General features: G+C 42.8%; 3 protein-coding genes across 5 annotated transcripts; 2 read left to right on the top strand and 1 right to left on the bottom strand.

The window, feature by feature from the left end:
* Positions 1-37: 37 nt before the first annotated feature.
* On the top strand, positions 38-13,433 carry sec31b (SEC31 homolog B, COPII coat complex component). 2 transcript variants are annotated; one of them, XM_053847104.1, is made up of 29 exons: positions 38-179; positions 579-685; positions 803-926; positions 1,220-1,415; positions 1,508-1,603; positions 1,686-1,826; positions 2,041-2,183; positions 2,267-2,366; positions 2,452-2,613; positions 2,721-2,873; positions 2,954-3,184; positions 3,271-3,345; positions 3,422-3,514; positions 3,942-4,053; positions 4,127-4,305; positions 4,432-4,558; positions 4,639-4,784; positions 4,845-5,018; positions 5,086-5,223; positions 5,388-5,571; positions 6,617-7,009; positions 7,142-7,180; positions 8,532-8,590; positions 8,946-9,071; positions 9,259-9,378; positions 9,452-9,523; positions 9,590-10,907; positions 12,300-12,426; positions 12,523-13,433. In XM_053847104.1, the coding sequence occupies exons 2-27, from the start codon at positions 607-609 to the stop codon at positions 9,767-9,769; spliced, it is 3,642 nt and encodes a 1,213-aa protein (XP_053703079.1). In that variant the 5' UTR covers positions 38-179; positions 579-606; the 3' UTR covers positions 9,770-10,907; positions 12,300-12,426; positions 12,523-13,433. The 2 variants fall into 2 exon arrangements, with proteins under 2 accessions (XP_053703079.1, XP_053703174.1); XM_053847199.1 differs by lacking the exon at positions 7,142-7,180.
* On the bottom strand, positions 12,929-21,046 carry scd (stearoyl-CoA desaturase (delta-9-desaturase)). The gene is made up of 6 exons (XM_053847540.1): positions 20,888-21,046; positions 20,429-20,680; positions 18,449-18,579; positions 16,615-16,820; positions 15,630-15,862; positions 12,929-15,008 (listed from the first exon to the last, which is right to left on the bottom strand). The coding sequence occupies exons 2-6, from the start codon at positions 20,655-20,657 to the stop codon at positions 14,809-14,811; spliced, it is 999 nt and encodes a 332-aa protein (XP_053703515.1). The 5' UTR covers positions 20,658-20,680; positions 20,888-21,046; the 3' UTR covers positions 12,929-14,808.
* Positions 20,177-27,807, top strand: dnajb12b (DnaJ heat shock protein family (Hsp40) member B12b). 2 transcript variants are annotated; one of them, XM_053847413.1, is made up of 9 exons: positions 20,177-20,414; positions 23,182-23,326; positions 23,927-24,104; positions 24,187-24,332; positions 24,402-24,575; positions 24,658-24,728; positions 24,839-24,948; positions 26,529-26,701; positions 26,788-27,807. In XM_053847413.1, the coding sequence occupies exons 2-9, from the start codon at positions 23,194-23,196 to the stop codon at positions 26,907-26,909; spliced, it is 1,107 nt and encodes a 368-aa protein (XP_053703388.1). In that variant the 5' UTR covers positions 20,177-20,414; positions 23,182-23,193; the 3' UTR covers positions 26,910-27,807. The 2 variants fall into 2 exon arrangements, with proteins under 2 accessions (XP_053703388.1, XP_053703306.1); XM_053847331.1 differs by lacking the exon at positions 20,177-20,414 and adding an exon at positions 22,451-22,568.
* Positions 27,808-27,918: the final 111 nt, after the last annotated feature.

Consider the following 27,918-nt stretch of genomic DNA (forward strand, 5'->3'; position numbering starts at 1 on the left):
CATCCGCAATCATTTTGGGAGGGAGCCTGTTGCATCATGGGAACTGCGGTGTTCCTCCTCGGCCCCCGTAGCTGAGTGACAACACATCACAGCACTTTGGTCTGAATCCTGTGGCTAATCTGTTAGCCTGGTTGTTAAGTTGCTAACCCTCCTGGAGGTGGATGCAGACTGGCATATAGGTAGTTTTTGTCAAATTGTCCCTGCTTCATTTGAACTATTAAGTAATATGTGAATCCCATGCAGTTGGTTTGCGGGGTTTCGGAGGGAAGGGTGGTGGCTTGTCGCTGGCTTGTAGTAGCAGCAGCGTCAGCTCTTTGGAATAAACTAGTTTAATCTCATGTTTTGCTTCGCGGTCGACCGATTTTGCATGCTGTTTTTTGTATGTTTTGGGCTCCCGATTTTAATGCGACGTGTTGTGTTTGCTAACCATAACTTGACAGCACCATGTTGATTTCGGGTTTTAGCTGTTCAGCAATGTAAACGGCATCTGAAGACTGTATCAGGACATGGTGTCGACTCGCATTTTTGGGATTTAATTCATGACTGTTACCACATGTGAATTTATTACCGTTGTCAAGGATTAGAGCTGAATACCGGTAGCGGAAGATGAGGCTGAAGGAGATTCAGAGGACCGCCCAGCAGGCGTGGAGTCCAGCCGGACACCATCCCATCTACCTGGCCTTAGGTACCTATCATCTCCTCCGTCGTGTGACTGTTGTACTCATGTGTTTCTCCCCCCCAACTTCCTTGCACCAGTGAGCAGAGCTCAGACGTGCCTTGATGTGTCCTCGTTTTTTGACAGGAACCTCAGCCCAGCAGCTGGATGCCTCGTTCAACACCACAGCAGCTCTAGAAATATTTGAAATGGATTTTGCTGATCCATCTCTGGATATGCACCTTAAAGGCTCACTACCTATTACAAACAGGTAACTGTGAGAACTTGTTCAGTTGTGGACTATATTTAAGTGAAACTTTAAACAAATTGTTTATTTAAATGCTACACATTTAAATCAACTGTTTTTGCTTCCATCATAGTCTGTATCTTCATTGAGTTGAGATGATACATTGGGGTGTCTACCATTGCAATCTCTTGTAGTTTTAAAATGTAGCATCCCCCATAACAGTTTAGCATCGCTCTATCGATTGATCGATTGACATTATTTCTCCCTAAAATGACGTCATTTTACCCACAACTGATTCTTGTTGTGATCTTGGACAGGTTGCACAGTGTAGTCTGGGTGAGTTTTGGAATGGGCGATGACGGTTCAGGTGGAAGGCTGGTTGCTGGTAGTGAGAATGGTGTGCTAACTGTCTACAATCCTGAGGCCATATTAAGCTCAGCAGCTGATGCTGTAGTGGGACATTCTGACAAACACACAGGGCCTGTTCGTGCACTGGACTTCAATCCTTTTCAGGTTAGTATTACCATTTGAAAGGTTAAATGTCAACATGAAATTTCCAGAGTGTGGGATACAATTAATGTTTTTTGTCTTCGTTTTTCCAATAGAGTAATCTCCTTGCATCAGGTGCAAATGATTCAGAGATTTACATCTGGGATCTGAACAACTTTAGCAGCCCTATGACTCCTGGGGCCAAAACCCAGGTGAGTTGTGCATTTCTCCACGCTACATCTGATTTAATTGCCCTATGTCAACAGTGCTTTCATACTCGACTTCTCCTTTCAGCCTGCTGAAGATGTCAGTGTGGTCTCATGGAATCGGCAGGTCCAACACATCATGGCCTCGGCTACTCCCAGTGGAAAAGCGGTTGTGTGGGATCTCAGAAAGAACGAGCCTATTATCAAGATCAGCGACCACAGTAACAGGGTATGTCGAGTTGTTTAGTTCAATTGTAGAGGTAAATTGTAAATGTGATTCTGTGAAGAATTACTGAAACAAAAACAAGAGCTACGACATTTTACTTGGTGTGCTTGTTCAGCTTGAAAGCATCGCATATGCATACTATGCAGGCGTATGCTGGGATGGTTGGTGATCATAAAGGATTACCTCATTGATGCGTCTATTTACATTTTGAGTTTAGATGCACTGTTCAGGAATGCTGTGGCATCCTGAGGTGGCCACCCAGCTGGTTTTGGCCTCCGAGGACGACCGCCTGCCCGTCATCCAGATGTGGGATCTTCGCTTTGCCACCTCACCTCTGAAAGTCCTAGAGAATCACACAAGGTAAACATCTTATAAATTCACATTGAGATTTCTTTTTGTCTTGGCCAAGTCATCCGAATGCAACTAAACATGTCTTCTTTCAGGGGGATTCTGTCAATATCATGGAGCCAGGCTGATCCTGAGCTCCTGCTTAGTAGCGCCAAAGACAACCGGATCCTCTGCTGGAATCCAAACACTGGAGAAGTATGAAAAACGGATTTGTCTTTCTGTAATACGGCAAGCAATTTGGATTTGTCTTCTGTTAAATAGCGATTTAATCATCTTTTAGGTTATTTACGAGCTTCCCACGACGAATCAGTGGTGTTTCGACATCCAGTGGTGTCCAAGAAACCCTGCTCTGCTTTCTGCTGCCTCTTTTGATGGCAGAATCAGTGTCTACTCTGTGATGGGAGGAAGCTTAAAGGCTCAGCAGCAGAGCACCGTGGATAAGGTAAATACATTCACTCCTTGTCCAGCATGTGGTGCAGTTGTGTTGCGAACACCATGAGCAGTTCTATAAGATAGTTAGTTAACGTTCTAACGTTTGACGTTAAACAGATTTCCTCCTCGTTTGACACGATGGATCCCTTTGGAACAGGACAAGTGCTTCCACCCCTGCAGGTTCCTCAACCAACAGTACAGGAAACAGTCATTCCTCCTCTGAAGAAACCTCCAAAGTGGGTGCGCAGACCAGTGGGAGCTTCATTTGCTGTAAGTTTTGCTCAAAATGTCTCTTCAATCAAGTTGTTGTTAAAAGTGTCCGGGCTCTGATTTGAAGTGTCGTCTCTCAGTTTGGTGGGAAGCTGATAACCTTTGAGAATACCAAACAGCAACCTGTGCAGAGCCCCCAGCCCGTCCCCAGACAAGTGTTTGTGAGCCAGGTTTCCACAGAGACAGAATTCCTCCAGCGCTCAAAGGAGCTTCAGGTAGCACTGCAGTCAGGTTCATTTAATGACTACTGCCAGGGCAAGATTCAGACAGCCAAGTCTGACGCCGAACAGGACATCTGGAAGTTCTTGCTGGTAAGTCACCTTGATGTTAATAGATGGAATAATGCTGATGTGTTTAATCCAATTCCCCCATTGTGTTTTTCATTCTTTTTTTGCAGGTGAATTTTGAGGATGAAGCACGGATTAAATTCCTGAAGCTTTTGGGTTTCAGTAAAGATGAATTGGAGAGAAAGGTTTGACTTTGATAATTATTGCGTGTCCTGTTTTGGGGAGTCTGATTACTGAGCTTTCATTTCACTGACTCTTTAGATTTCAAAATGTTTGGGGAAAAACTGCCAGTCCAATGGGCATGCTGTCGATGCTGAAGACTTGGCCAAAAAGATGTTGCAGCTCTCAGCTGAGGTTAGTGGGTCTAAGGTTCTTCTGTATAATGTGAGAACTGTTAGAAACCCAACTAGTCCTTATGCATAATTTACAGTGTTCAAGCACAGTAATGTTGGCGATGTTGGCTTTTAATAATTTGTAAATAAAAAAGTATGTATGTTATTTGTGTTTGTATTTTCTTGATGAAGTTACATTATCTTAAAAGTGAGTATATCTAAAAATAATAATAAATAAATAAAATAAATTAATGAATAAAATAAAATAAAACTAGCATCTTCATACAGACCAGTCAAAAAAGTACTATAAAAAATGAAGTTGGATATTAGGCTGGATGAGTGCTGTGAACTCGCTCTATCAGAAAATGTGATAGAAAATCACAGAGACATACTGGCTTTGTGTTTCATTATTGGTGTATTGAGTCCTTGTTTATACTTTCACTCTACAGAGGTCTGAAGAATCATCTGCTGTTGCCGACGTCAGAACATCTGGATCAGTTTCGCCAGCAGATTTCTTCAATCAGACCTCAAAAGAAAACTTCCAGATCCCTGTGTCCTGCGGTAAATACACACCCCCTGTTACAAGTGCTCTTCACCCGTGGCTATAGGCATGAGTTTGCTTTTACTCCTGTAGACACAGACGGGCTGATAAGTCAGGCCTTGCTAGTGGGAAACTTTGAAGGGGCAGTAGAGTTGTGCTTGAACGACGGGCGATATGCTGAGGCCATCCTGTTGTCCATCAGTGGAGGAGAAGATCTGCTGAAGAAGACTCAGCAGAAATACCTCAGCAAACACAAGAACAGTATCTCCATGGTGAGGATGAAGTTAAAAATATTTTGTGTTACATCCATTATTTAAAAAATTCATATGTTAAAACAGACTTCTCTCTCAGGCTTGTGTCGCTACTCTATTGATAAATTTGTTTTTGTCCTCCTTCAGCTGATCTCCTCAGTGGTGACCCAGAATTGGAGGGACATTGTACAAAGCTGTGAGCTGGACAACTGGAAAGAAGCTCTGGCTGCTTTGCTGACCTACGCTCACCCTGAAGACTTTGCCCGTCTGTGTGGTAGGTTTCTTTCCCTACAGGGGACTGGTGGAGTCTAAGCTCCTGTCATTTCTCTCAACCTCCCCGCTGCTCATTGACAGATACTCTGGGAGGGCGGCTGGAGTGTGAAGGGACGGAGAAACGCTGCCTACAGGCCTGTCTTTGCTACATCTGCTCCGGGAACATTGAGAAGCTGGTGGAGTGTTGGGCTCAGCACAGAGACACCTCTTCACCACTGGGACTGGAGGTATTATCCTTCCTAATGCCCATCATTGATTTTGTTTCTTATCTAATCTTTGTCCTCCAGGATCTGGTAGAAAAAGTAATGATGCTGCGTAAGTCTATCGAACGGCTCCGCAACAGCGAGGTGGCAGTGCAGAGCCCCATCTTGGCAGAGAAGCTAACCTGCTATGCTGGCATCCTGGCAGCAGAGGGCAGTCTAGCAACTGCAATGACCTATCTGCCAGAGAACTCAGACCAGGTGAGTGATATCTGTAAAGTCATGTTTAGGAATGATGAGCGACTTCACTGGTGTTTTCTCGCCACAGCCTGCAATCATGATGCTGAGGAACCGACTGTTCCACGCTCAGGGAGAAGGCCAACAGAACTCTTCGAACAGAACCAGCGGCCCTGCAGCTAAACCCGCTCCCTCTGCCCAACCTCCTGCCCCGAAAGCCCAAATAATGGTACAACAGTGACACCTTCAATGTTTGTTCATATAAGAGCTATTTTTTCTGGTTTGGAATGCTGTCCCATAAGAGGTTGTTTGTTAGGTTCATTTTACCATTTATAAAATATAGATTTTCTTTATCTATCTGAAATGTTTTGTTTTTTTTCGTCCAATAAACAGAGTCAGTACCAGCCTTCTGCCCCTCCGGCTCCACAGCAGCCTCCTCTCCCTACCCTTTTCAACCCACAGGCTGTCCCACCTAGCAGCATACCTGGTCTGCCGCCTCAGCCTCATATACCGCAGCCCAGTGCAGCCCGCCCTGTCATGAGGCCACCGTACCCCCAACAACCCAGTCCTGCTGCAGGTTTGACTCACCGTTGTTTTTGCTTTTCCAAATTATAGATCAGTTCTTAAATCATTCCAAATTACCGTAATTTTTGTACTATAAACCGCTACTTTTTTCTTGCGTTTGAACCCTGGGTTTATGCCATGTGGCTAATAAAGAGAGTCATGCTGCCCAAATATTGAGCCTCATCACATTAAACCGATGAAATCGCAGGCGTTTATTTACATTAATGTGCTTAAAATTAGCTGTTTTCGCCTGCGTGCCTGCAGCTCTGTTGACAGAGCCATTGTCCTGGACGACCAGAGACAAGAAGAAGCAGCTGAGACCAGCTGTGGCACTTCGGACACGCAGACGAAAGCAACACATTTTGAGCGCTTTAATGTAAATAAAAGATACAAGTTCATTATTCACGTTCAGAACATTGTCCAATTTGTTTCATGGGTCAGTCTCAATGCTGGACCATTTTTTTTTACCTTTCGAAATGGTGCAGACAGCACTACTGAACCCGCGGCTTATAGACCGGTGTGGCTTATGTATGAACAATATCTCTTTTCCTTTTCTTTTTTTTAAACATATTGTATTGTTGTTTTTTGTTGTTTTTTGTAGTATACAGAATAGCAAGTCATAATATCAAGACCATGAGATGAATTCTGCCAAATAATAGAGCAGAAAAAAACACGAAACAACACAAACAAAAACATACCACAAACCATCCCTCTCCCCTCTTATGGTACATTCAAAATTAAGACCAACGAGAGCATTGAGACGACAAAGGCACATGGTGTTTAAGCAAAAAGAAGCAAGATTAATGATCATGCAAATATGCATAACAGTAGAGAAAAAAAGTTAAACTCTTTAAGTTAGTGGGAGTGGCTGATATTCCCTTGTGCTCTATAGTCCTTTGCAATAAATGTTTTGTATACAATCAAACAGTTCTTAACTGCTCTGAGTTAATATGAGTGTAATAAAGTGGAGACCATTTCTTTGTATACATTTATGGCAGAAATTGATCTATAGCCTCACAGGCTCAGCTGATCCTTCTGATTCTTTTGTGACCTTCCAGGTTTCCTCCCTCATCAGCCATTCCAGCCTCAGCCCCTGGGTGGACCCTCTAGCTTCCCCCCCTCTGGTCCATCAATGCCGGCTGCGAACCTGTCTGGACCTCCTCTACCACCTCCTTCATCGACGCCAGGCGGTCTGCCCCCCATGCCTAGTCCAGGGGTCCCACCTATAGGCTTCTTGCCATCTACCTCTCTACCATCCGGCCCTATGCCGCCCACCTCTCACCCTGGACCTCCAGTTCCTATGTATCCAGGGACTCTTCAAAACCAGGCGGCAGCTCCACCAATGACATCTGGACCTTACGTCCCTGTCACGGCAGGGTACCCACAGGGAGGTCCTGGTGCTCCTGCAGTGAAGCCCTTCAATGCTTCTGCTGTAGCTCCTCCTCCATCAGGTAAACACCTCCCTTGTCTTTGTGAAGTATAAAACCACTGTCACCAACATTTTAGTCCTATTTGAAACACGTCCCAGTGTTTGACCCTGGATTCCCGGTGGCAATTGAAAAGTGTCTTCATTTAACCTGCAGGACATTTTCCTTGGCTGAATTCTCAAAGTGATCTTCAAGGTAACAGGATGAGCATCCGAGTGCTGCAGCTGTCTTTGATAGTTCCAGCGATTGCTCAATAATTTTGATTCACAACATTATGATTTCAATGGTTTGCTCAAATCTAAATCATTTGCTCAGATCGGGCTGAACGATGAAACCAGTTTAACGAAGTAGCTAATGTTCTACAACATGCCTGGCTGTGGTGACTAGGACAGAGTTGCAATTTGATTAATTCCATGGAACAGTCCTTGTCCTGCGATGATGCGCTGACTATTGCAGTGCATCATGGGACTTTCAAGGGACATTTTTGTATTGGTTGACTGTTAATAATAGACAGGATGACATTATGCCGCCAGATACTCTTCAAGGTTCGGTTCTCACCTCTAGCCAACTACCTGAGTGATCATCATCTTGATGTATGATCATTTAACAACAAAATGTGTGGGGGGAAAAAGAGCAATCTGAGGACTGACTTCCACATCTAAAAGGGAAGATTCTCTTATTATATGAGTCAATTTATTTCCCCCTTTCTGGTTACATTTCTGTATATATCTTTCAAGCCCCTATTTCCTGCTGATGAATGCGATTCTATTGCAAACACAAAGAGTGATGCATTTCCTCCTAAGTTTAACTCAAAGAATGAGCACTAATCGACATGGAAATTTGTCTTTCATTTCATTTAGTTTCAAATAACTTTGGATTCATTCAAATGAATGTCCAAACTTTATCAGTAAATATTTTCTGCTCTAGAAAAAAAGCACATTATCACTGGAGAAAAACTCTAGAGGGCACAAACCTCAGCCGAGCTGCTCATTTACACCCATGTAGTTTTATTATCGCCCCACAGTCATTTTCTCCATATGATTATTTTTTTATTGTTTGCAGTCTGAGAGACAGACAAACTCTGAAGATCACAGGTTACCTTATCATTCGTTGGAGCACAGCCTGCAATTTTATGCCAAAAACAAAAGATGGGGCCTCACTTTCTTGGCCCCAATAACTATGATTCTTGGAATAAGTGAATGATTTAGACACACCTTTTTCAAACTCATCTCCTCAACCTCATCTTAGTAGTGTTTGTCAAAATCACATGGTAAGGGAGTTGACTGCTCAAACAAGAATAAATCCACAAGTACAAATAGTTTCCATTTCAAGGTGAGAGAGTCATCTTGAGAGCTTGAGAGTTGATCTTGGCTTGGCTGCTGCTTTTGCAAAGGCCTGTAGATCCTGCTATTTTGCCGCTGCTTTGACACATGGGCTTGTGTTCATATGAAATACGTTGGCTGAAATGATGCTCTTACCTGTACATTTGACTGTGAAATGACTTCTGTTGCCGTAGTGGTGAACTCATTGTATGTGTGCCTTTCAGGGCCCCAGGAGGGCTGGAACGACCCTCCTGCTGTACGAGGGGGACCCAGAAAGAAAAAGGTACTGGAGTCGCTAATGAACATTAAATTGACACTATTTTAAATGTGTATCATGCTTATATGACTTATTGTTCTTATTGTTTTTTGGATGAATGAATACTAGAGTGTGGTGTGCCACATGTTCGTAAGATCACCGCTAGAGGCCGCCATATAACTTATCAGTCATCTCGTTTCACTGCTATAGTAACTGCGTATTATGTGTTAGCAACTATGGGCATGCTTTTTTATTTAGTTTTGTTTTGATGACAGATGATCTAGTATCATTTTGAACGGTCATGTGAGGGATAACCAATTGCATCGCATCAGCAGATGCAATTGGTTTAGCAGAGTGATAGTTTTTGTTTCACGTTTCTTAGGTTCCAGATAACTACACTCCTCCTGCTCCCATCACGGCCCCCGTAATGGGTTTCCAAGCAGAGGCCCCTCAGCCGAATGATCACGGCCAAGTCCCTCCAGGTGCACCCCAGGAGCCCAGTGTTCAGGTCGGTGTGTGTTTAATAGCTTCCTTCCTGTCTTCCTGTCAACTGATGGGAGAGGGAATTGAGATGCATGAAACTTTATTTTCATGTACTCAGTGACGCACCATTCGCAGAGTCAATGGAGCAGTGTATCGTGGCAACGTAGGTGATGTACAATTGAGGCATGAAGTGGTTTCCGTTTGTCCCTCAGCTTCTTCAGCAGCTTCCTGCCGAGCGAGTGGAGCAGAAGGAGATCCCAGCTGAGCACATGGTTCTGAAGTCCACCTTCGACAGTCTGGTTCAGCGCTGTCAGCTTGCCGCAGGAGACCCAGTGAGTCACATGGTCCTTGTCTTTGAGTGTTTCAATGATCCAAATACATGTCTTGTTAATCTGTCTTGTCCAGCAAACCAAACGAAAGCTTGATGATGCCAGCAAGCGCCTGGGATGTCTGTATGACAAACTGAGGGAGCAGTCGGTAAGAGGTGACGTCAGACTTGGTTCATAAGATGTCATACGTGACTACTTCTACTTTCCCTGTCAGCTCTCCCACAACATATTGAGTGGCCTCCACGAGATCAGCCGCTGTGTGGCAAGTCAGAACTACCAGCGGGGCCTTGAGGTCCACACCCAGGTGGTGAGCAGCAGCAACTTCAGCGAGATCTCCGCCTTCATGCCCATCCTCAAAGTTGTCATGACCATCGCCAACAAGCTGGGCGTTTGAGAGCAGCTCGGAGACTCCAGTGTTATCACTCATGTTATATAAATGTATTTATTTTTCCTGTTTTGGACTTTGACAGTGAGATCATTTCTGCTCTTGCTCTGGTTCATCTCCCTCCCTCCCTCCATGCAGACGTTGTTTTGTAGATTCTTCAACATAATCGTCTTACAGACAGATGAAATGAATGTATTCTGACCATTGGGGGTTTTGTCATTTCAAAACTTGGATGTTTGATTCTTGGTCAGGTAGTCACATTCTTTGTTTCAATCACAATGCGAGGCTTAGAATATGGGTCGAGTCACTGGGTGGGTTTGAAACTTCTCTGTAGGATGTTAAGAGTTTGAGTCTGGTGTTTTTATTTGGCAAGAACGATGTAAGTGCAGTCTTACAATGTGAAGTGATGGTTGTGTTTTGTGGGTCATGGTGCCATGAGAAGTACACACTTCTGAAGAAGAATGTCAAACTGGTATTTTCTGGCTTCACCCTCGTTTGTTTTACACTAACAGGAAAATGCAAATCATGAAATACTTTGCTGAACCATTTGATTCTTCTTTCTGTTTCATTTTTGTTATGCCATGTTTTTGTTATCTCTATTTGAAGATGGAATAAGCAACTTAAACAAGCTGGTAAATAAAACACTTTTTTTCGTTTTAGAAGTGTTTTTTATTTTTGGGCAGCAGGTGGCAGTAACGTGCTTTCAATGTGTTTTTTTTTTTCTCTCTTTTGGGAGTGATCAGTCGTTGCTCAAGTCTTTGACCCGTTCTGAATGATGACCCGTTCAGAACGGGTCTGAAAACGAATGAATAAAATGAAGTCTGTGGGAGAATCAGAAACGGCAACACGTTGCAACAAACCTCTTTGTATTCCTGTTGCATCATACGTGGAGGCAAGCCTTCAATGTGATCTGGCATCATGTCCCCTGGCTTTGATGTATGTCTTTCATGTTGCTAACAAAGGAAGAGATTCCTAATTCACCACAGACCAGTACAGGACCCCGAAGAAAACAATAGGTCAGATATGAGAAGCTGCCTGTGTCTCACTGAAATGAAGCATGGTGGGTTTAGTCATCCAGAGACTTGGAGTAGAACCACTGTTCCGATGCATAAAACAAGGTTTGAAGGGACGGTCACAACTCTCCCAGGTAAATACAGATAGGTAGAACATGAACAAATAAAAATGAAAAAAGAAACGAATCTGCTTTGTGTATGGAATACTCCTGTACATTTTACTATTTCTGGCGTCACTTGTGCCAACTTGACATGAAATTGAACCTAACAGAAACAGAGTGTGTTGGGTAATTTCCCCACCAGCGGTGTCATAACCGAACTCTTATTAAAGGAGCCCAGGTCCGGATGTCGGCAGGTTACCGCCGATGCGGCGGCTTGTCTCCCCCTCTCCTGTGATTGGTCGAGATGAATCAGAAGTCAAGGCCTCCTCACTGATTGGCTGGCTTCGGTCACACGCTGTGGCGCACGCAACTCATCACTTTTCTTTGCTGAAAGTTTGAACTGCAGTAACCCCCCCAGTCATGCCAGGCTCGCGCGGGGAGACGTTTCGTGTGGCCACGCAGCGAACGCACGTACAACCGAACACGTTCGCGCTCGTCACCCGGTGTTCCGTTTGTGCGAGCGGAACAGGACAATGACGTCACTTTAAGAACTTCTGTGAACCTGAGTAAACTTTAGTAACCTATGATCTGCTCCACATATATGACCCGGTTCTGGTGAAACAGGGCTCATTCATTTAATATCTAACTTGAAAGTGCATGTTTAGCCAGTGCTTGGTATAAACTGGTAGGATTTTCTATAACTTAAGAACAAAGGTTTTCAAGAACCAAACCAAATATTATTCTTCTTATGGGTGACCTAACTCTAAACTCTAAATCTAAATAAAGCAGTGTCTTTAGTCAGTCTACCTACCGTCTGCTTCCATTCATTGACAATCATTTATTTATATAAAGTTGCTTATCAGCAGTCGGGTCAGAGGGGTCATTTTTATTGCAGGGATTGGTAAACTTTCCCAAACACTGTCTCCATGGACTGTTCCCATTCCAGGTTCTTCCCTTCGCCAGAAGTAAACACACACTCGCACAGGTGTTGGTCGCATCTTTGTGGGGACCACTCATTGCCATAACCCTTTCCCCAGCCTCCCACCCTAAACCTAACCATCCAAAACAAATAGCTAACCTTAACCAGGACTCTGAACCTGGTTAAAATGACCCAGTTATTTTAGTCCTAAAACTGATGCTCACACTTGTGAGGAACAGCAAAAGGTCCCCACAAGTAAGTGTGTTTCCAAGAACTGGTCCCCACAAGCACAGCTATACAAGAACACACACACAAACAGGGAGACAAGACACAGACAGAATCTGATCCGCTCAGCTCCTTCATGCCAGTTTCTGATTCCATAGCATGATGCTTCCAAGCATCATGGGAAGATTATGTAGGAAAAAAGGGAAGTCTCCAAATGTTATGGCATTTTGATAAACTCTACCACCCCAACTCCTCTTCAACATTTCTCCTTGCTGCAACAGGTGTGACTGACCATGTCTTCTGCTTATCCACGGTTGGGTCCATGGGACAGCCGGACGAACTCGGGTTTTGTTGACACATTCCAAGGTCCTTCCAGCTCGGATGAGCGGCTCCACTCTTGACTCCATGGTGGGCAACTCACTCCCCAGCACACTTCGACTTTGTTGTGTTGTTGCTTGTGCCATGGGTTCATTCACTGATCTTGTTCCCCTGTGAGGATTGCAGGGGGCTTTGGACAAGAGGCGAGGGTCACCCTGAGCAGGTTGGCAGCCTATCACAGAGCGCACAGAGCTGGAAGCAAATGAGCAACCCTCTTGCTGTGAGGTGCTCACCACAACCCCACTGTGCAGCCAAGAGCCTCCCCTCTCACCTGTCTTTGTCCATACAATGCTACCAAGTTTTAGTTCCAGCTTGCTACCAAGGCATATTGTTTTTCTCACTCCACAGTGTGTTTGGCTACTGGCTGACTGAATGGATATAAAACTATTGAGAGCTACCATGAGCCCAAAAATCCATCATCCACACACGTTAAAAAGCAGTGGTTCAGGGTGGTGTCAGCAGCCGGGACATCACAAACATCAGTGAACAGAAGAAATACAGGGGCACAAGGCTTCATGGAATTTCGAGTGTATTGAAAATAGTGTGACTTTTATTAGAGATTATTTGAGCTGTTAACAATTGACATAATCAGACCGATGACATTCTGCTCCTGGTCCAGTTGGGGACACGGTGAATTTTGGCTTTTTTTTTTTCTTTTGACATTCCTCATGACAGCACCGTTGTTTGAAAGTTGGCACCTGTTAAGGGCTCATATTCTGAGCCGTCATGCTACCTGCAAATGCATAAATACTCGGGTGTTTTCGGATTCCTAAACATGAATTTTTCCACCAGATTTGTTATGTGAGAATCAAACCTTTTTTTGTGTCTGAACTGACATAAAGTGAGGATCCGGAATGGATTCAAGTCATAAGGCATTAGGTAGGTAGTGTCCTGACTTTTTGTCTTCGGGATAAAATGATTCGCCAAGATTGTAGAAAACTGGTTCTGGTTAGAGCTCCTCTGTCTTTTGAGTTCCACAATAATAGATAAATACATAAATAATTTAAGCATTCCACACACCAAAATGAAAACAAAAACACACTGATGTGCACCAGACGTGGAGGGAAGCAGGACCTTGCATCACCACAGCAAAGCTCAGTCAGCTCACAAAAATAGATGCAGTCCACTTCACACCTACAACAGAAATCATACTTGGATGCCGCTTACTCACACTGGAACTGTCACATGACCATTTCTGTTTTGTTTTTTTTTGGGATAAGCAATACAAATTTGGCAGTTAATTATAACAGCGCTTTCACAAGGTTCCTGGAGTCAAACTAGTTATCACTTCCTTTCCAACTAACTCATTGGCATTGGTCTATCAGAAATTTGGTGAGCTGGTGTCGACACGCACATCACATAATCCTCCTTTTTTGTTCGTAAATTTGGGGGCAACAATGAGCTTGTTCATTTCCTATGGCCACATCACAAACAATATGCATGTTCTCAGTTATGCTACATAAACACGTTTACATTAACAAAGTCAAAATACCACAGAAACAACTGTGTTTCCAGATACATGCAGGAAATGCTTAATTCCATCAAACCAAGCTGGAGAGTTCTGGAATTGTGGCCGTGCTCTGGATCTCCTGCAGAACAAATTTAGGTGGGAGAGTTTGAAAATCTTTTAATCCGACTATCAAATTATTCATTGAGTCAGCAGTACAGGAACTCATACGATTAATTTTCTTTTTGACTCATGATTCAGTAGCTCAACAACAAATCACAAATAAGCACATTTGTTCAGAAACGCCATTTCTGAGTTCAGTTACAGTTTCACTATTCAGGTTGAAGTACCTTCTAACCTGTGAAAGCGCCTTCATTGTACGTCCACCTTTAGATGTTTGTACATATTTGGTGTCAGCAAAGGTTGCACAGGGCAGAAGAAGGTCTGGCTTCCCTCACATGTCATCACGTGCATCGTCTCATTAGTCTCCAAAAACAAAAACATTGATTTGTTAATTTATATCAGAAGTCTCTCTCTGTAAACTGCAAATTCAGGCACCAGTCCCTCCAATCTTCAAGTGTTCCACGTCTTCCGAGTAATTGTCGACTTGTACAGAAAAAAAAATAAAATCAAAATAAAAAAACTTTGGCTACAACTCGCATGGAAAAATTCACACCAAGGTGGCCAAACAGCTGAGAATGAAGTTGACTTTTCAAAAATCAAATCTACTTCAAATCTAGAAAACATCTTTGCGAAACCTTCGGCGTCTGAAGCCCAAGAGCTTAGCAAAAGGTGGTTATTTCTCGGACAAGTTACAGCTACAAAAAAAACCCACGAAAACAAGCAAAATGTGGTCGAGGCCCCCGCTCGGATCCTCCCAGGATGAGAAATGTAGAGCTGTCGTAAGACCGTGAGGCGTAGCTTTCGGATTCCGTCTGTTTAGCCGGCGAGTGGCGTCGGCCGTCCTAGCCGCTCTGGTGGCTGCCGTCGCCGGTGCGCTTGGCTCGGGCCATGATGAGCTCACGGGACACTCTCTTGCGGTCCGTGGCCAGACCAAGGTAGCACATGAAGTCAATGAAGCAGGTGGTCAGGTTGAGCTTGCAGCCAAATTCGCTGGTGGCGTAGTCAAAGGGGAACGTGTGGTGGTAGTTGTGGTAGCCTTCGCCTGCGGCACATCAACAACAAATGGCAGTCAGGTCCAACCTTTAACTTGACTTAAAATCAGAGCAGAGAACTGTGGGGGCACAAATGGTGCACGTAAAGGTAGAAATGTAATCCTCTATGCTGCAAAAAAATTATGTTTCAGAATGGTTCTTTAATAGTCCCAGTAAGGGCGGTTGAAAAATGCATTTCACTGGCTGAAAACTGTTTTTTTTTTTGGGGTTCTTGGAAGTGAGTCAGACTACATTATAGCTTGTTCGATAAATAATGAAGTAGCGCTGTCATGGGGATGTTGGGTATTAAATCATTGAGCTCCTCAAAGATGGAGGCCATCGCTCTCACCCTGGCAAACAGAGTGGCTAACAAGAAATTCTCCACCATTCTGCCACACAGAACAGAAAAACTGAGCGGAGAAAATGTTTGCAGAGGTTGGTGGGAAGAATATTTGTTAACATAATGTGTATACATATGAAAATCAATAACTCCAAATCATTCAGATGTGTAAACAGAACATCCAGTAGAACAGCCAAGTCAGCAGGAAATAATTTCTGATTTAAAGGTATCAAGTCAGCTGTCAACTTAGAGAAGCTACATGGGCCCAACAAACAGCAGTAATCCATCTTACCTATCGCACTGAAGGTGACAAACTTGTTCTCCCGTGGGTTGATGTTCTGGTCATAGGGCCGATTCCCCCACATGTGGGCGGCGCTGTTGACCAGCCAGGTGGCGTTGAGCACCAGTGTGTAGCGCAGCAACGCCGGGATGAAGTAAGCCACCCACAGAGACTCGCCCCAGAAGTACCAAGGCACGGACATTGGGACGAAGAAGCACATGAGCAGCACGGTCAGTTTGTAGTACCTGAGTAGAAGGAGCGTGAGAGTTAGAGACGACCGGTGGTTGCGCTGCTTCATGTGAAAATGTTATTTAATTTCATGAACTGACTATTGTAACTCACTATTGTCAGAACGTTTGGTAGCTTGCTGTATCAGAGAGGGGCTTGTTTAGCTGTTTATCTGCTGACTCACACAGAGTTGAGTCTCCTCCGTCTCTTGATAACAAGGTTCAGCTTGTTATCAACTTTTTAATGTGAGGTGAATGTGAAGTCCCTTATTTTATGTTTTTGTAATAGTTTCTGGCACAGTAAAAAGGATTTTATCGATCAAAGTTTTGAGACATTTCTTCCCTTTTAGTTAATTAAAGCCTTTGTCATTGGAACTTTAGTTCAGCAATATTTGACCTTGTTCTCTGAGAAAGCACCTCACCCCTTGCTTCAATAAAAAAAAGGCAGTGAATCACAAAAAATATTCAGAAAACTGGACAGGCAACAGATAAACAATGCTAACCAAAAATATTAAAATGAATTTGATACATTTCTGCCATGTTTTCGAAAAACTGTATTGTGGCTGTCTTGCTCCCACAGACGTGTGACACATGTGACTCAGAGTCAGCTCTGAGCACAAGACACTTATTATTGTCCTGTTGAACTGGAGCCCAAATCCTCCTCAAGTTGTCATCTGCTTATTTCATCTGTTGTGACACAATCGAGAAGTCGACTCTCCACACACGCGCACACTTAGAGCAAGGACTGTTTCAGTGTACGGAGGACTTACTTCCTCTGAAACATTACAACTTTGTCGGAGCGCAGGTCGGACAGCTCCAGCTTGCGACCCTTCTCGATGACATCAGGGTGTTTGCGCACCAGCAGCCAGCCGATGTGAGAGAAGAAGAAGCCGCGCACGGCGTTGTGAGGGTCCGCGTCTGTCTCTGAGTATTTGTGGTGCACCCTGTGGTCTCTGGCCCACTCAAAGATGTCATTCTGTGGGATTAAACAGAAGACAGGGATTAGACACTGACAGAGGGTCAACAGTTGCAGGTGAAGAAAACAGCTTTATCAAGAGCGAGTATTGAACTTTACATAAACAAACACTGAACAGTGTTTTTCAGTTATGTCTAGTTGTTTTATGCAGATGCATTTTTTTATGAAGCTTAACTTCCCATTTACTAGTTAGTAACTGCGGCATTTGTTCCATGTATGTGAGAAGTATTACAATATAGACATAGTTTCTCATTGGACTGCAAATGTAACAGTCAAAAACTGAGTTGTGATGTAACTACAGATGGAAAAATACATGTCCATTTTTATAGAGGTAAATTGGACACCAACAGGTTCTGGAGGCATGTGGTGAAAGCGTGGTCAGTGAGTCAGCGTAATACATGGTTGGGGTGGACAAAGGGTCCAGTATTCAACGCATAAATGAACCAATATGTGATATCATTTCTGTTGGCGAGGAGGCCTAACTGCACCACGCTGCTGTCAACGTCTATCTCTCAGATGGACCATCATCCACTGTCTCAACCTGATTAAAAAAGTAGAAGTACAGACGGAAAACCACACATAAGAACTCCGCTTCGGATAAAAGTCGAGTTGATACCACGGGTTCCAAATATTGAATAGAAAAATAACACTACAATTTCTTCAATGTAAACATAACAATAGCCTCAACATCGAGTACATGAACCATGACAACAATTAGAATTTGGGACACTGCGTGGTATATCCAGGACAACACAAAGTAGAATTCAGGACAGGTGCAGGACACTGAGGGAAAAAGTTAATTTTGAGCCCTTGGCTTGGATACTTTAGGGAGGACACACAAGGTAGGCTAGCACGGAGGAGGTGGACTTCCTGTGGCAACCCCTGCTGGGAAATGCCAAAAGACAAAAATAAAGAGCGACAGAAAGTATCGAAATAGAACAGGCACTTTGTATATAAACGCTTGTACATATTTATTTTCTCGATTCTAAATTTTATCCCTCATGGGACACAGAGTAATACACCACTTCTGTTCTCATTTTTACACCAATGTAGATCTCTTTGAAACGTGACAAGACTGTAAAACCACTCCTCAATCGTGTCAGCAGTTTTTCGAGTTATGTGAAAGCTGACACTTTTTGTTGTTTGCATTTTCCACCTTGGGTGTTTTGTGCACCAGAATCCAGTAAATTTAGGCCGGTTTCGATGGTAAGTGACTGCTTTTCAGGTGGTGGGGTCTGAGCCGCCCATGCAAAGAGGATTTATTATCTCAGCTTTTTAGGTTTATAGACGCAGCGCCCACACAATAAGAAATAAACCATGTGGAATTGTATTCGCGCAGTGGCAGTCTTGCACTCACTCATTTTCTACAGTTATTCAATTCAACCAACATGTTCATTACTCCGTGCCAACCTGCCTACTATTCTGTGTGTTCCACGCTTATAAAAGGGTGTCCCCAGTCTTCAGCATAAAAAGATAGCTAGCAAAATTCCTTACACAGCAACCAACTACAACAATTCTGATTTGTGCATTTGGAGCAATATGCATCATGGAGTCATCCATCAGCTCCGCTGCCTCTCCAGGCAACCATTTCCATCCCATCTCATTTAAAGCCTGGTATGTCTAATTACCTGAAATGCCATGGAGTTGGCGACACCCAGGAAGATCCGTAGAGGTAACGAGGCCTTGTAGGATCTGTGACTCCACAGGCGGTGAGCACCTGCGGTGATTCCTAAAGCACTTATCAAAAAACAGAAAATGGCTGTGGAGAAACAGGAAGAGGAAGATTAGTTTGGCCGAGAGTGAGAATCATATCCAAGTGTTCGGTTGAGTGCTATTAATGTGGCTCTAAACTCTACAGTGGTTACCATTTAACTTGAGCGTTTGTAGCAGGGAGAAGTCACTCAGTTTTAGTTCATAGTGTGACAGAACTGGATGACATCAGATCACAAGTTTGTAGCAAAACATGGGTCACCTCTCCGAATCTGGGGTGGGTCTGTTAGTAGCATAATTTTACAGCATCACTCTGCCATTTCTATTTTTTTAGATATTCAGCTTTCGCACATTGAACACTTTTCAATTTGACAATGCATGCTGGGACGTTAAATCTCTAAATGACACACTGGCTGATCCATAATCCCCGTCCATGGCAGACACTGGGAGGATCAGGCTCTGGCGATGCAGTCGCAGCGGTGGGGAGAGTATTCAAATCAGTTGCTTAAGTTAAATGGTAGTAAACAAATGTAATCCATAACATGAAATCCACAGAGTCGGGACTGTATTGGGGTCAAATTAGCATTAACATAATGAAACAGCCACACCAGTGAAGGTCCTGAGGCTTTTAACAAGTAAATATGATGCAAAATGTTCATAAATATTCAACCGTATATGACTATTTACTAAAGAGCCTGTGAAAGCCATGAAAAAGATACTGCCTCAGGTGGACAATCACAGACGTGTTGTACACACTTAAAAAATTCCATGTCTCAACTTCAATTCTGTCGTGAAGTGATAAACTGATAAATATTGCAAAACATATGACAAGAAATGTTTGTCACAGTCATTATATTATGGTGAAATTCGTAAACAGATAAACCAGGTAAAAGCATACAACACATTCTAGCAATACATATAGTTTTTCTGTGAATATTCATCATGGATAAATCCCCTGAACCACTTCCCCATAATGGATGGACCAGGAAGAAAGTTCTCCATTGACAACCAACCGACAGACAAACACTGCTTAAGGAGAACACATCCCAGTTAAGGAAGAACACTCTTACACACTCTACTCTGTATTGTTTAGGTGTTTGTCGACACTTTGATGACCATTATTTTGTACCGCTTGTTTGTCTGTGTTGTATCCAGCTTGTGATGAAATCAAGTAAATCTATCTTATAGTCCATGTCGTTTGAATCAAAAACAATGGTAACTGCCAGTTCAACCTGAATTTGAGGAGGAAGACAAAATAACTAGGTCATTATAATTGGGTTTTAGTTTGATTCAGAGTCCTGGTTAAGGTTAGCCATTTGTTTAGGATGGTTAGGTTTTGGGTGAGAGGCTGGGGAGAGCACTATGGCAATGAGAAACCTCACAATGTCCTAATAAGGATGTAAATACGAACTTGTGTGTGTGTGTGTGTGTGATATCCTGTCATAAGTGGTGCCACTGATGACTCATAACTAGTCTTTGTCGATGCATGATTGCCACTTTTATCTGGACTCTAATCTTCAAAGGAAAATGATGGACAAAACAACTTTATACACATTGTGCCTTTCATGATCTTATCGAACAGCCTAAGAGGTTTTAGTTTATCATACAATAATAATAAACATCAATGTTCATACCCATCCCACTTGTATCATTACTGGTTTGAATACTGCGCCGATCTGTTTATATTATGCAGTAATAGGAATGGATTCGACTGTGCTCATAAACTTTTGGATGTGGCAAACGCTGTGTGTGGTGCAGATCACCAAGTATTTAGCCCAGAGCACGAGGCTGGTGTTGGATAACAGCTGTGGCAGGACACAGAAGTCAGACATCTTTGGTTGAATGTGTGCACCAGCGAAGCCACCGCGACAGCCATGTTAACAGGTAGATGAACTTACACCACAGCCAGGTCAGAGGAGATGCTGAGGGGACGAGGTAGATGCCGTACACGGCACCTATATGCAGGAAGGACATCAATATGACGTTCTTCCACACGATGCTCTTGGCCGGTTTGGGGCCCGCTTTCTCTTTGTACGTGTGATCAAACGCATCTTCTCGGGGGGCCTCCGGTAGAGCGTTGCCATTAGCGGGCTGCTTGTGCTGCTTCTGCTCCTCCGCCTCCGTCATGCTAGCCAGTACACGGTGATGCTCTGGTGGAAACCAGGGGGCGAGAACGCAAAACAAGTCAGCCGTCGCCGGTTCTGCATTTGATGGAAACAGTGATTTTGCGCTATGGCTAGCGAGCTAGCGGGCGCTGACGAGGAAGATGGCAAAACGGTGATGCTTGACTTCCAGCTGACATTCGCAGCGTTGCGTAACAGCCATGTTCTACAAAATCATGAGAGGTGGAAACTTACCTAACGGGGTCTCGTTGTTGGGGGGAAAAACAGATGTGTTAGAGCGGCGATGTTGCGGCTCTGCCAAGCCCAAAACTACAGTGAGCCGAAAGGGAGAGTGACAGTCCGCATCAACGCATCAATGAGAGCTGGAACTCGAGGTGCCTTAGCAGCAGCCGGCCAATCAGGGCGCAGATGCCGCCCACATGGTTGCCGCTGATTGGCCTGTTCTTTATCTGCTGTTCACCTTTTGAATTCACTGTGCCAGATGTATATTTACCTCCTGCTGCTGTCTAGACGCGATCACGCTTCCATCTTCATTGGGAATCCAACCATCTGACAACAGCTGGCTGACCTGCTCCTCCCGTTGAGCAAACATCCATGTGCTTTAAGGAGTCAATCCAATCTCATACCGTTTGTATGCAACCGATTAACCAAATGCGACGTCTTAAGTACACGGAATAAATGGAATTTGCATGTCTGGTTTTGACTTTCATACTGTTTGGTGACCAAACTACCTTTCCCCCATCTTCAGCACATCCGAACCATCTATTCATTTCATTCAATTCTACTCCATATTCTATTCAATCTGTGACTGAAGATGGGCTCTTTTCTTCTGACTTTGAGAGACTTGTTATATTTACATGCAAGTTCCCTTGACAAGACATTGACAGACTTCAATGCAGAGCATGGCTTCATTGCTGCACATGTGACTGCTTTAAGTTATCAATTGTTTTAGTAGTAGCATTAACAGTGGAGGAGTAGAAGTTCATATCTATCCCACATCAAACAACATCAGCTGCTCTTTCGTATCAACTTCACCTGAGGAATCAAAAAGGTGTAATGAGAAGAAGTGTTCTCATATTTCCAGCCCCTTTTAATGAATGACTCATTAACCCTTTTGACCCTGTTATTATACTTCATCGTCCATTATTGCATCACTTGCTTGCTTCCTCTGCTAATGCAGCAGTTTGGGTTTGATAGCTTTGACTTGGTAGTTTGTTATAAAGCATCTCTTCTGACTGAATAGCCAAATGGCTGTTTCCAAAGTGCAAAAAGTCAAGGGTGTTGCTGCAAAATCCACTCTTTTCTATTCAGTCCAACATTTCCCAAGAGTCATGGAGTAGACCATGGGAAGTTTGGGGAGATTGTTCACCGTCTATTTGGTGGAACAAGCGTGATAAAAAAGATCATATACAATTGATGTGTGTTACCTTTTGTGTGCATGCTTTACTGAGTTTTGTAGATCACATTTCCCATCAATAATTAACATCACTTAAAATTGCATACCTCTCCATTTTGAATCTAGTGTGAATTTGAATCGCCATTATTTACCTTATTTGCTGAAGGCAATATAGGATCTAGTTTTTACTCTTATTGCCCTGCTGCAGTCGTATATTGAGCTTAAAGATTTAGACTATAAGAAGCCTGCACCTTCTGCAGTGTGACTGGACATTTCAGACCACTCCATTTCCATGGTGAACTGTGTACTTTTCTAAAAACAATGGCTTTTGACAAGCTGTCAAAGAAAGTATGCGTCTTCAATTCGTCACTGTCGACAGGAATAGAACCCGCTTTTGTCATACATATGACAAATTCCATAAGCTGCCTTTCAAATGCTGCCGAGAGTGAATAGAACCTAAGTATAACTGCAGTGAAAGCGTGGACCAAGTGGCGGTGTCTGTGGTGGCGACAGCTGCAAGTGAGTTAATCCACGAAGCTGAAAAATGCACTTGCATGTAGTACGTTTTTCAAAATCTCATCCAAGATGAATGTCTCCATCTAGTGGTGGACTGATGAATAAGCAGCTTCAAATGCGCTTGCGACCTTGCAACATTTTTTTTTCTGAAATAGTCATCACTTACTTGAATGTTACATGATTAATAAAGACGAACATGTGAATACTGAATTTTGTGCACATCATATTTTTTTATTTATTTATATTTTCCTTAGAGGTTTTAGCTTTGCTTTGGTGGATCTCCGTCAGTCGTGAATAATTGAAACAAAGGAACTTTCCCCACCATTTAAATAGCTTTATATAATTATCTGTGTATTTCCCCTGACATCACTACGCCCCACCACTGTACATCACTACGTGGATGTGTAAAACACGCCTGGCTTGCAGTACTTTGCATTCTTCAATTTAGAAAACACACAATACACAAATCTTACTTCTGACATAAAATCACCGGCAGAAATCCTGAAAGGGGAGTTTCAATACATTTATACAGTGTATAAGGATTTTTTTTATGAGCCATATAGCAAAATCTGCATCCGCGTTACGTCACCGGCTTCTTTATTTACTTCCGGTCCAGGTCGTGGCTGCGATGGAAGTAAACAGGGACGAAGCGGAGCGCTGCATCGATATCGCCACTGCGGCGTTTGGCAGAGGGGAATCGGAGAAAGCGCTGAGGTTCCTGGAGAAAGCCCAGAGGCTGTTTCCGACGGAGAAGGCTGGAGGTGAGAAGTCAGGATGCGCTGATGATGGAGTGGTGATGGCGGCATCTCCATCGTCCAGAGGAGGCGCAGCTGCCGCCGCATCACTTGCAGCATCACCAGCTGCAGAGTTCACATCCTGGGCCTCCGCTCGCATCCTAGATCGTCGGGGCCTCTGACATTTCACAACCTTAAACAACCAAGAATGACTGATTTCTTAGTTAATTTTACTAAACGTCATGGTGTAGCAGAGAAACGACCATTAAATGTGCTAGCACGACTGCAATGGTGACTTACCAAGATGCATACTTTCCGAGTCTTTTTGTAATCTAATCTTATATTAATACATATCTACAATCTCATGAATTTCTTTAACAAATGACCAAATTGGCATAAAATAAAAAATACATTTTTAAAACATACATTACATTTTGGCATTTTGGAGTACATCTGACACCCCAAAACCATATATATATAATTTTATTTATTTATTTATTTTTTCAGAAGACATCACAACATCTTGTAGTCAAAAACCTAAATCACGGATGAATGTGTTTCATTTTTTAATATAATTGTTGATGGCCGGGAATCCACATTCTTGCTAAACATTACGATTACTTTCAGCGCTGCTGGACCTGATAGCCAAAAATGGATTTACACCCAGACAAGATGGCACACCAGACTTCAATGGGGTATCTGGACCTCGGCAGCGGCAGACCTCCTCATCGTCTGCAAGAGCAGATGATAAACCCTCTGACACCCCAAAACCATACACTGCTGAGCAGCTGGATGCAGTGAAAAGGTGCTTTGGAATGATAATAATTACTTTGAAATAATATGTGTGTAAATGTTTTCCAGGACATTTAACCTGTCTCTCTTCACAGAATAAAACAATGTAAAGACTTTTATGAAATCCTGGGCGTGGGGAAAGACGCCTCTGAGGACGAACTGAAGCGGTCGTATAGAAAGCTGGCTTTAAAGTTTCATCCAGACAAGAATCACGCCCCTGGTGCGACCGAAGCTTTTAAAGGTGATCTCTAATGAAAGCACTCTACATAATGATGCAGGTGTTGCTTAACATTCTCACGCCTGTACGCAGCCATTGGAAATGCCTACGCTGTTCTCAGCAACGCCATCAAAAGACAGCAGTATGACCAGTGTGGAGAGGAGACAAGACATCCATCAAGTCACAGCTCTAATAATAACAACTTTGAGTCGGATATCTCACCTGAAGATCTCTTTAATATGTTCTTTGGAGGCGGGTACCCTTCCAGTAAGTCCCTCTTTTTACCTGTAAAATACAAATCTAAGTCTGACTAGTCAGTCATAATGATATGTTGAATAATAACGTGTAGGTACCCAGCACATGTACGCAAACGGCAGGATGCGTCAGCCGAGGCGTGAAAGAAGAGAGCGACGACAAGACGTATGTGGATTGGAACTTATTTGACATTCCACTGATATTTGTCAGAATGATAGTCAGAATTGCTTTTCAGTGCTAATGTTTTTTTTTTTTTGTTTTTTTTTTTTTTGCAGGGAGGCCTTGCTCTGTTTGTGCAGGTGATGCCCATCCTGATCCTGGTTATTGTGTCTGCGCTCAGTCAGATTATGGTCAACAGCTCTCCTTACAGCCTCAACTACAGGCCGTAAGTATGACATACTGTTTCACAAGCAGTTATGATCAGAGTTGGGTGTTTTCATTTGTCTTGTATTTATTGCATTTATTGTCGATGAAAACAGTTACATTTGAGCTGCTTAAGTTTGATACAAAGCAGATCAAAGGTTGTATGTGCTGATTTGTTTTAGTAGTTAAAAATCGGAATCTGTGTGGCCGCTTCACAAACATATTTGTCTTTGTACATGCATGAACTGGGGTCGACCCTCTACAGTCACACGGAATCCTGAAATACGTTGGCTGGTAACGGAGTTGTTAGGTGTTAGACTGGCACCATCAGTGTCCACTTTTAAAACTGATCTTTTTAGAAATTTTTAGTGTATCTGTCCTTCAATTTTATGATTTTTAAGTGCTTTATAAATAAATATGGTATGGAATGGTATGTGAGCTGTATTCTGCATATAGCAGCAACATTTGTGAATTTAAGCGAGATGAAGCAGAGTGGTACTATCAGTACCTATTCTTTATTTATTCTGTCTCCTGTTCTTTTCATAATCGTTTTTTTGTTTGTTTGTTTTTTGCCGGGTTCAGTGTTACGACCACTGAGGCGGGCCAATCTATTATGTTCCTTACCGGCTAATGTACTTCAAGATGGTGCCTGACTGTGGACTGTCGACCTCAGTTCATGTATTTACAACTGTAAGATTGCATGCCAATAGGCCGATAGGAATCGAAGGTGGTGGTAAATTTTCATTGTAAAATGATACATTTGTGAATGGGCAACACTAAAAATGTTACACACTCAGTCTTAATGCAGGTTTGACAACAGGACAGAAGTGGCTCACCACACTATTACATGATGAGCTTATTTTAGCATGTAACCCGCACTAAGTTTAAGTTCCATTTATAATTATGAACAAAGTGCCAGTTAAAAATGTAAATACTAGCAACACGAAGAAAACGTAGCCACTATATTAGAGGTAAGAGGAGAGCTGTACAGAAAAAGACACTCACCAACAGGGTGCTCAGCAACAACATTCACCACACATAACTATTTAAACATTAACATTAGCACAGAGACCATGTTGTAAAGGCATCGTACAATGTTGCATATGGTAAAGATCAATCTTCAATTAATCTTCGAAGAGTGACACCTTGCTGGAATTCTCGGTAAAAAGTTGTTTTTTTTTCTTTTGTAACAAGATGAGGAGGTTTAAAAAAAAAAACCAAACACAAAGCAAAATTAAACCAGGAACTATTAAAGTATTCATTACTAAATAAATGTAAATATATCCACATTTAATTTGTCATATTATTATCTATAGTTTAAAAACATTGCTCAGCCAGACATCATATTGCTTAACATAAATAGGTAAGTATGATCATCAACTGAGTTGAGTGGGTCAAGGCATGCTAACTCTGTTTACGCATCAGCAGTGTAAACAAATCTTTTTTCCATTGCCTTGTTTGTTTTGCTGAGTCCAGTCTGTTTGTGTCTCTTCATCACGAGGCACTTGTCATTTGATCTGAGACAGATGGCACATATCTACCATTCTTGCCCTGAATCCAGTCACAAGATCTCCTCACATTCACGTCCTGTCTGGCCCGCAGGTCAGCAGGTTACTCCCAGAAGCGGCTGACTGAGAAACTAAAGATCCCGTATTATGTTGGAGAGCAGTTTCCCTACGAGTACACCGGCGCCAACCTGCAACACTTGGAGCGGTCGGTGGAGGAGGAGTTTATCTCAAACCTACGCAGCAATTGCTTGAAAGAAAAACAGCAAAGTAAATCAGGTTTTCTACTGATGCTAGACTCACCAGTTATCGCAAGAATATCTGCATTACACAATGTGTTGTGTTGTTTCTTGCAGAGGAAGGTATGCTGTACAGAGCTCGCTATTTTGGAGACAGCGACCTCTACCAAAGAGCACAGAGGGCCCGTACTCCAAGCTGTGCCAAACTGTCCGAGATGATTGCTTCATTGCACGGTTGATGATACTCTCCCAACCAAGATAGATATATTATAAATACGAATATCAACGGTACCGCAGGTTACAGCAATTTCTACTAGGAAAAACAGTCTAAGAACTAGAACGATGATGCTCTCAAGGCTGCTTCCAGACTGCTACCTTCCATTTCAAAACCACCCAGGGAGCATTTCACATTTGCTGAAGTGGAGTGTTTGCTATAGAACGTCAAGTTCATTTTCACCATCCTTGGCGCTATTTAAACTTATTCCAAACTTACTCGCATCACAAAAACCACTAATGACTTTTGTGGACTTTCAACCAATGAAAATGTTGCATACTAACATACTGTTTTAGTCCATTTATCTAAATTAAATAAATAAGTAAACTAGAAGTTTATCAGTTTATTTTAGCAAGTACAAATGATCATCATTTAAGATTACACAGAGCTAACTAGGAAACCCTGAATGACCAATGAAATATCTATCTATCTATAATAATAATAATAATAATAATAATAATAATAATAATAATAATAATGGATGAAGAATTAAGATATGGATGTAGCCTTCGGTATTTTACTTTTGAAGAGACAAGCCATGTTTGAATCGTCTGCTTAAGTTCATGTGCTGTGAAATATCCTGTATGTAGCAGCTAACTGATGCAACACTGAATGATTCCTCTTCAGTTACGGCTGTGAAGTCATTGAGGAGTTTATTTGCACATTTTACCCTTTGAAAACTATGCAGTCATGAAAGAGTGTGAGTGTGTTCCGTTTTACTCTGCCTCTGTTGTCTTTGACACAGAGGGAATAAGAGCTGTGCTGTGTATCCATGTGTTACTACTTTCATCTGTGCAAAAAGCAGACTGTGAAAATTTGTTTTTCACCATGTTTTTACTCCCTTACGAAAATAAAAATGATACTTCAGCTGTGTTTTTTCAAAGTGCTGTGTGGTTTCTTTCAGGAGAACTTGGCGTGGAGCTTGGTTTTCTGCACGTCCACATTTTGGGGTGGACGTGCCTGGCGGGCTCTGC

The sequence above is a fragment of the Synchiropus splendidus genome, chromosome 1, assembly GCF_027744825.2.
Source record: "Synchiropus splendidus isolate RoL2022-P1 chromosome 1, RoL_Sspl_1.0, whole genome shotgun sequence".
In the NCBI taxonomy this organism is placed as follows: Eukaryota; Metazoa; Chordata; class Actinopteri; order Syngnathiformes; family Callionymidae; genus Synchiropus; species Synchiropus splendidus.

Coding starts and splice junctions, on each gene's coding strand:
- dnajb12b (XM_053847413.1), top strand. CDS start 23,194: ATGGAAGTAAACAGGGACGAAGCGGAGCGCTGCATCGATATCGCCACT. Junction 23,327..23,926: donor TCCGACGGAGAAGGCTGGAG/GTGAGAAGTCAG, acceptor GATTACTTTCAG/CGCTGCTGGACCTGATAGCC. Junction 24,105..24,186: donor CAGCTGGATGCAGTGAAAAG/GTGCTTTGGAAT, acceptor CTCTCTTCACAG/AATAAAACAATGTAAAGACT.
- sec31b (XM_053847104.1), top strand. CDS start 607: ATGAGGCTGAAGGAGATTCAGAGGACCGCCCAGCAGGCGTGGAGTCCA. Junction 3,515..3,941: donor TGTTGCAGCTCTCAGCTGAG/GTTAGTGGGTCT, acceptor TTCACTCTACAG/AGGTCTGAAGAATCATCTGC. Junction 9,379..9,451: donor AGCTTGCCGCAGGAGACCCA/GTGAGTCACATG, acceptor TGTCTTGTCCAG/CAAACCAAACGAAAGCTTGA.
- scd (XM_053847540.1), bottom strand. CDS start 20,657: ATGACGGAGGCGGAGGAGCAGAAGCAGCACAAGCAGCCCGCTAATGGC. Junction 15,863..16,614: donor GTTGTAATGTTTCAGAGGAA/GTAAGTCCTCCG, acceptor CCTTCTACTCAG/GTACTACAAACTGACCGTGC. Junction 15,009..15,629: donor TGTCACCTTCAGTGCGATAG/GTAAGATGGATT, acceptor GATGTGCCGCAG/GCGAAGGCTACCACAACTAC.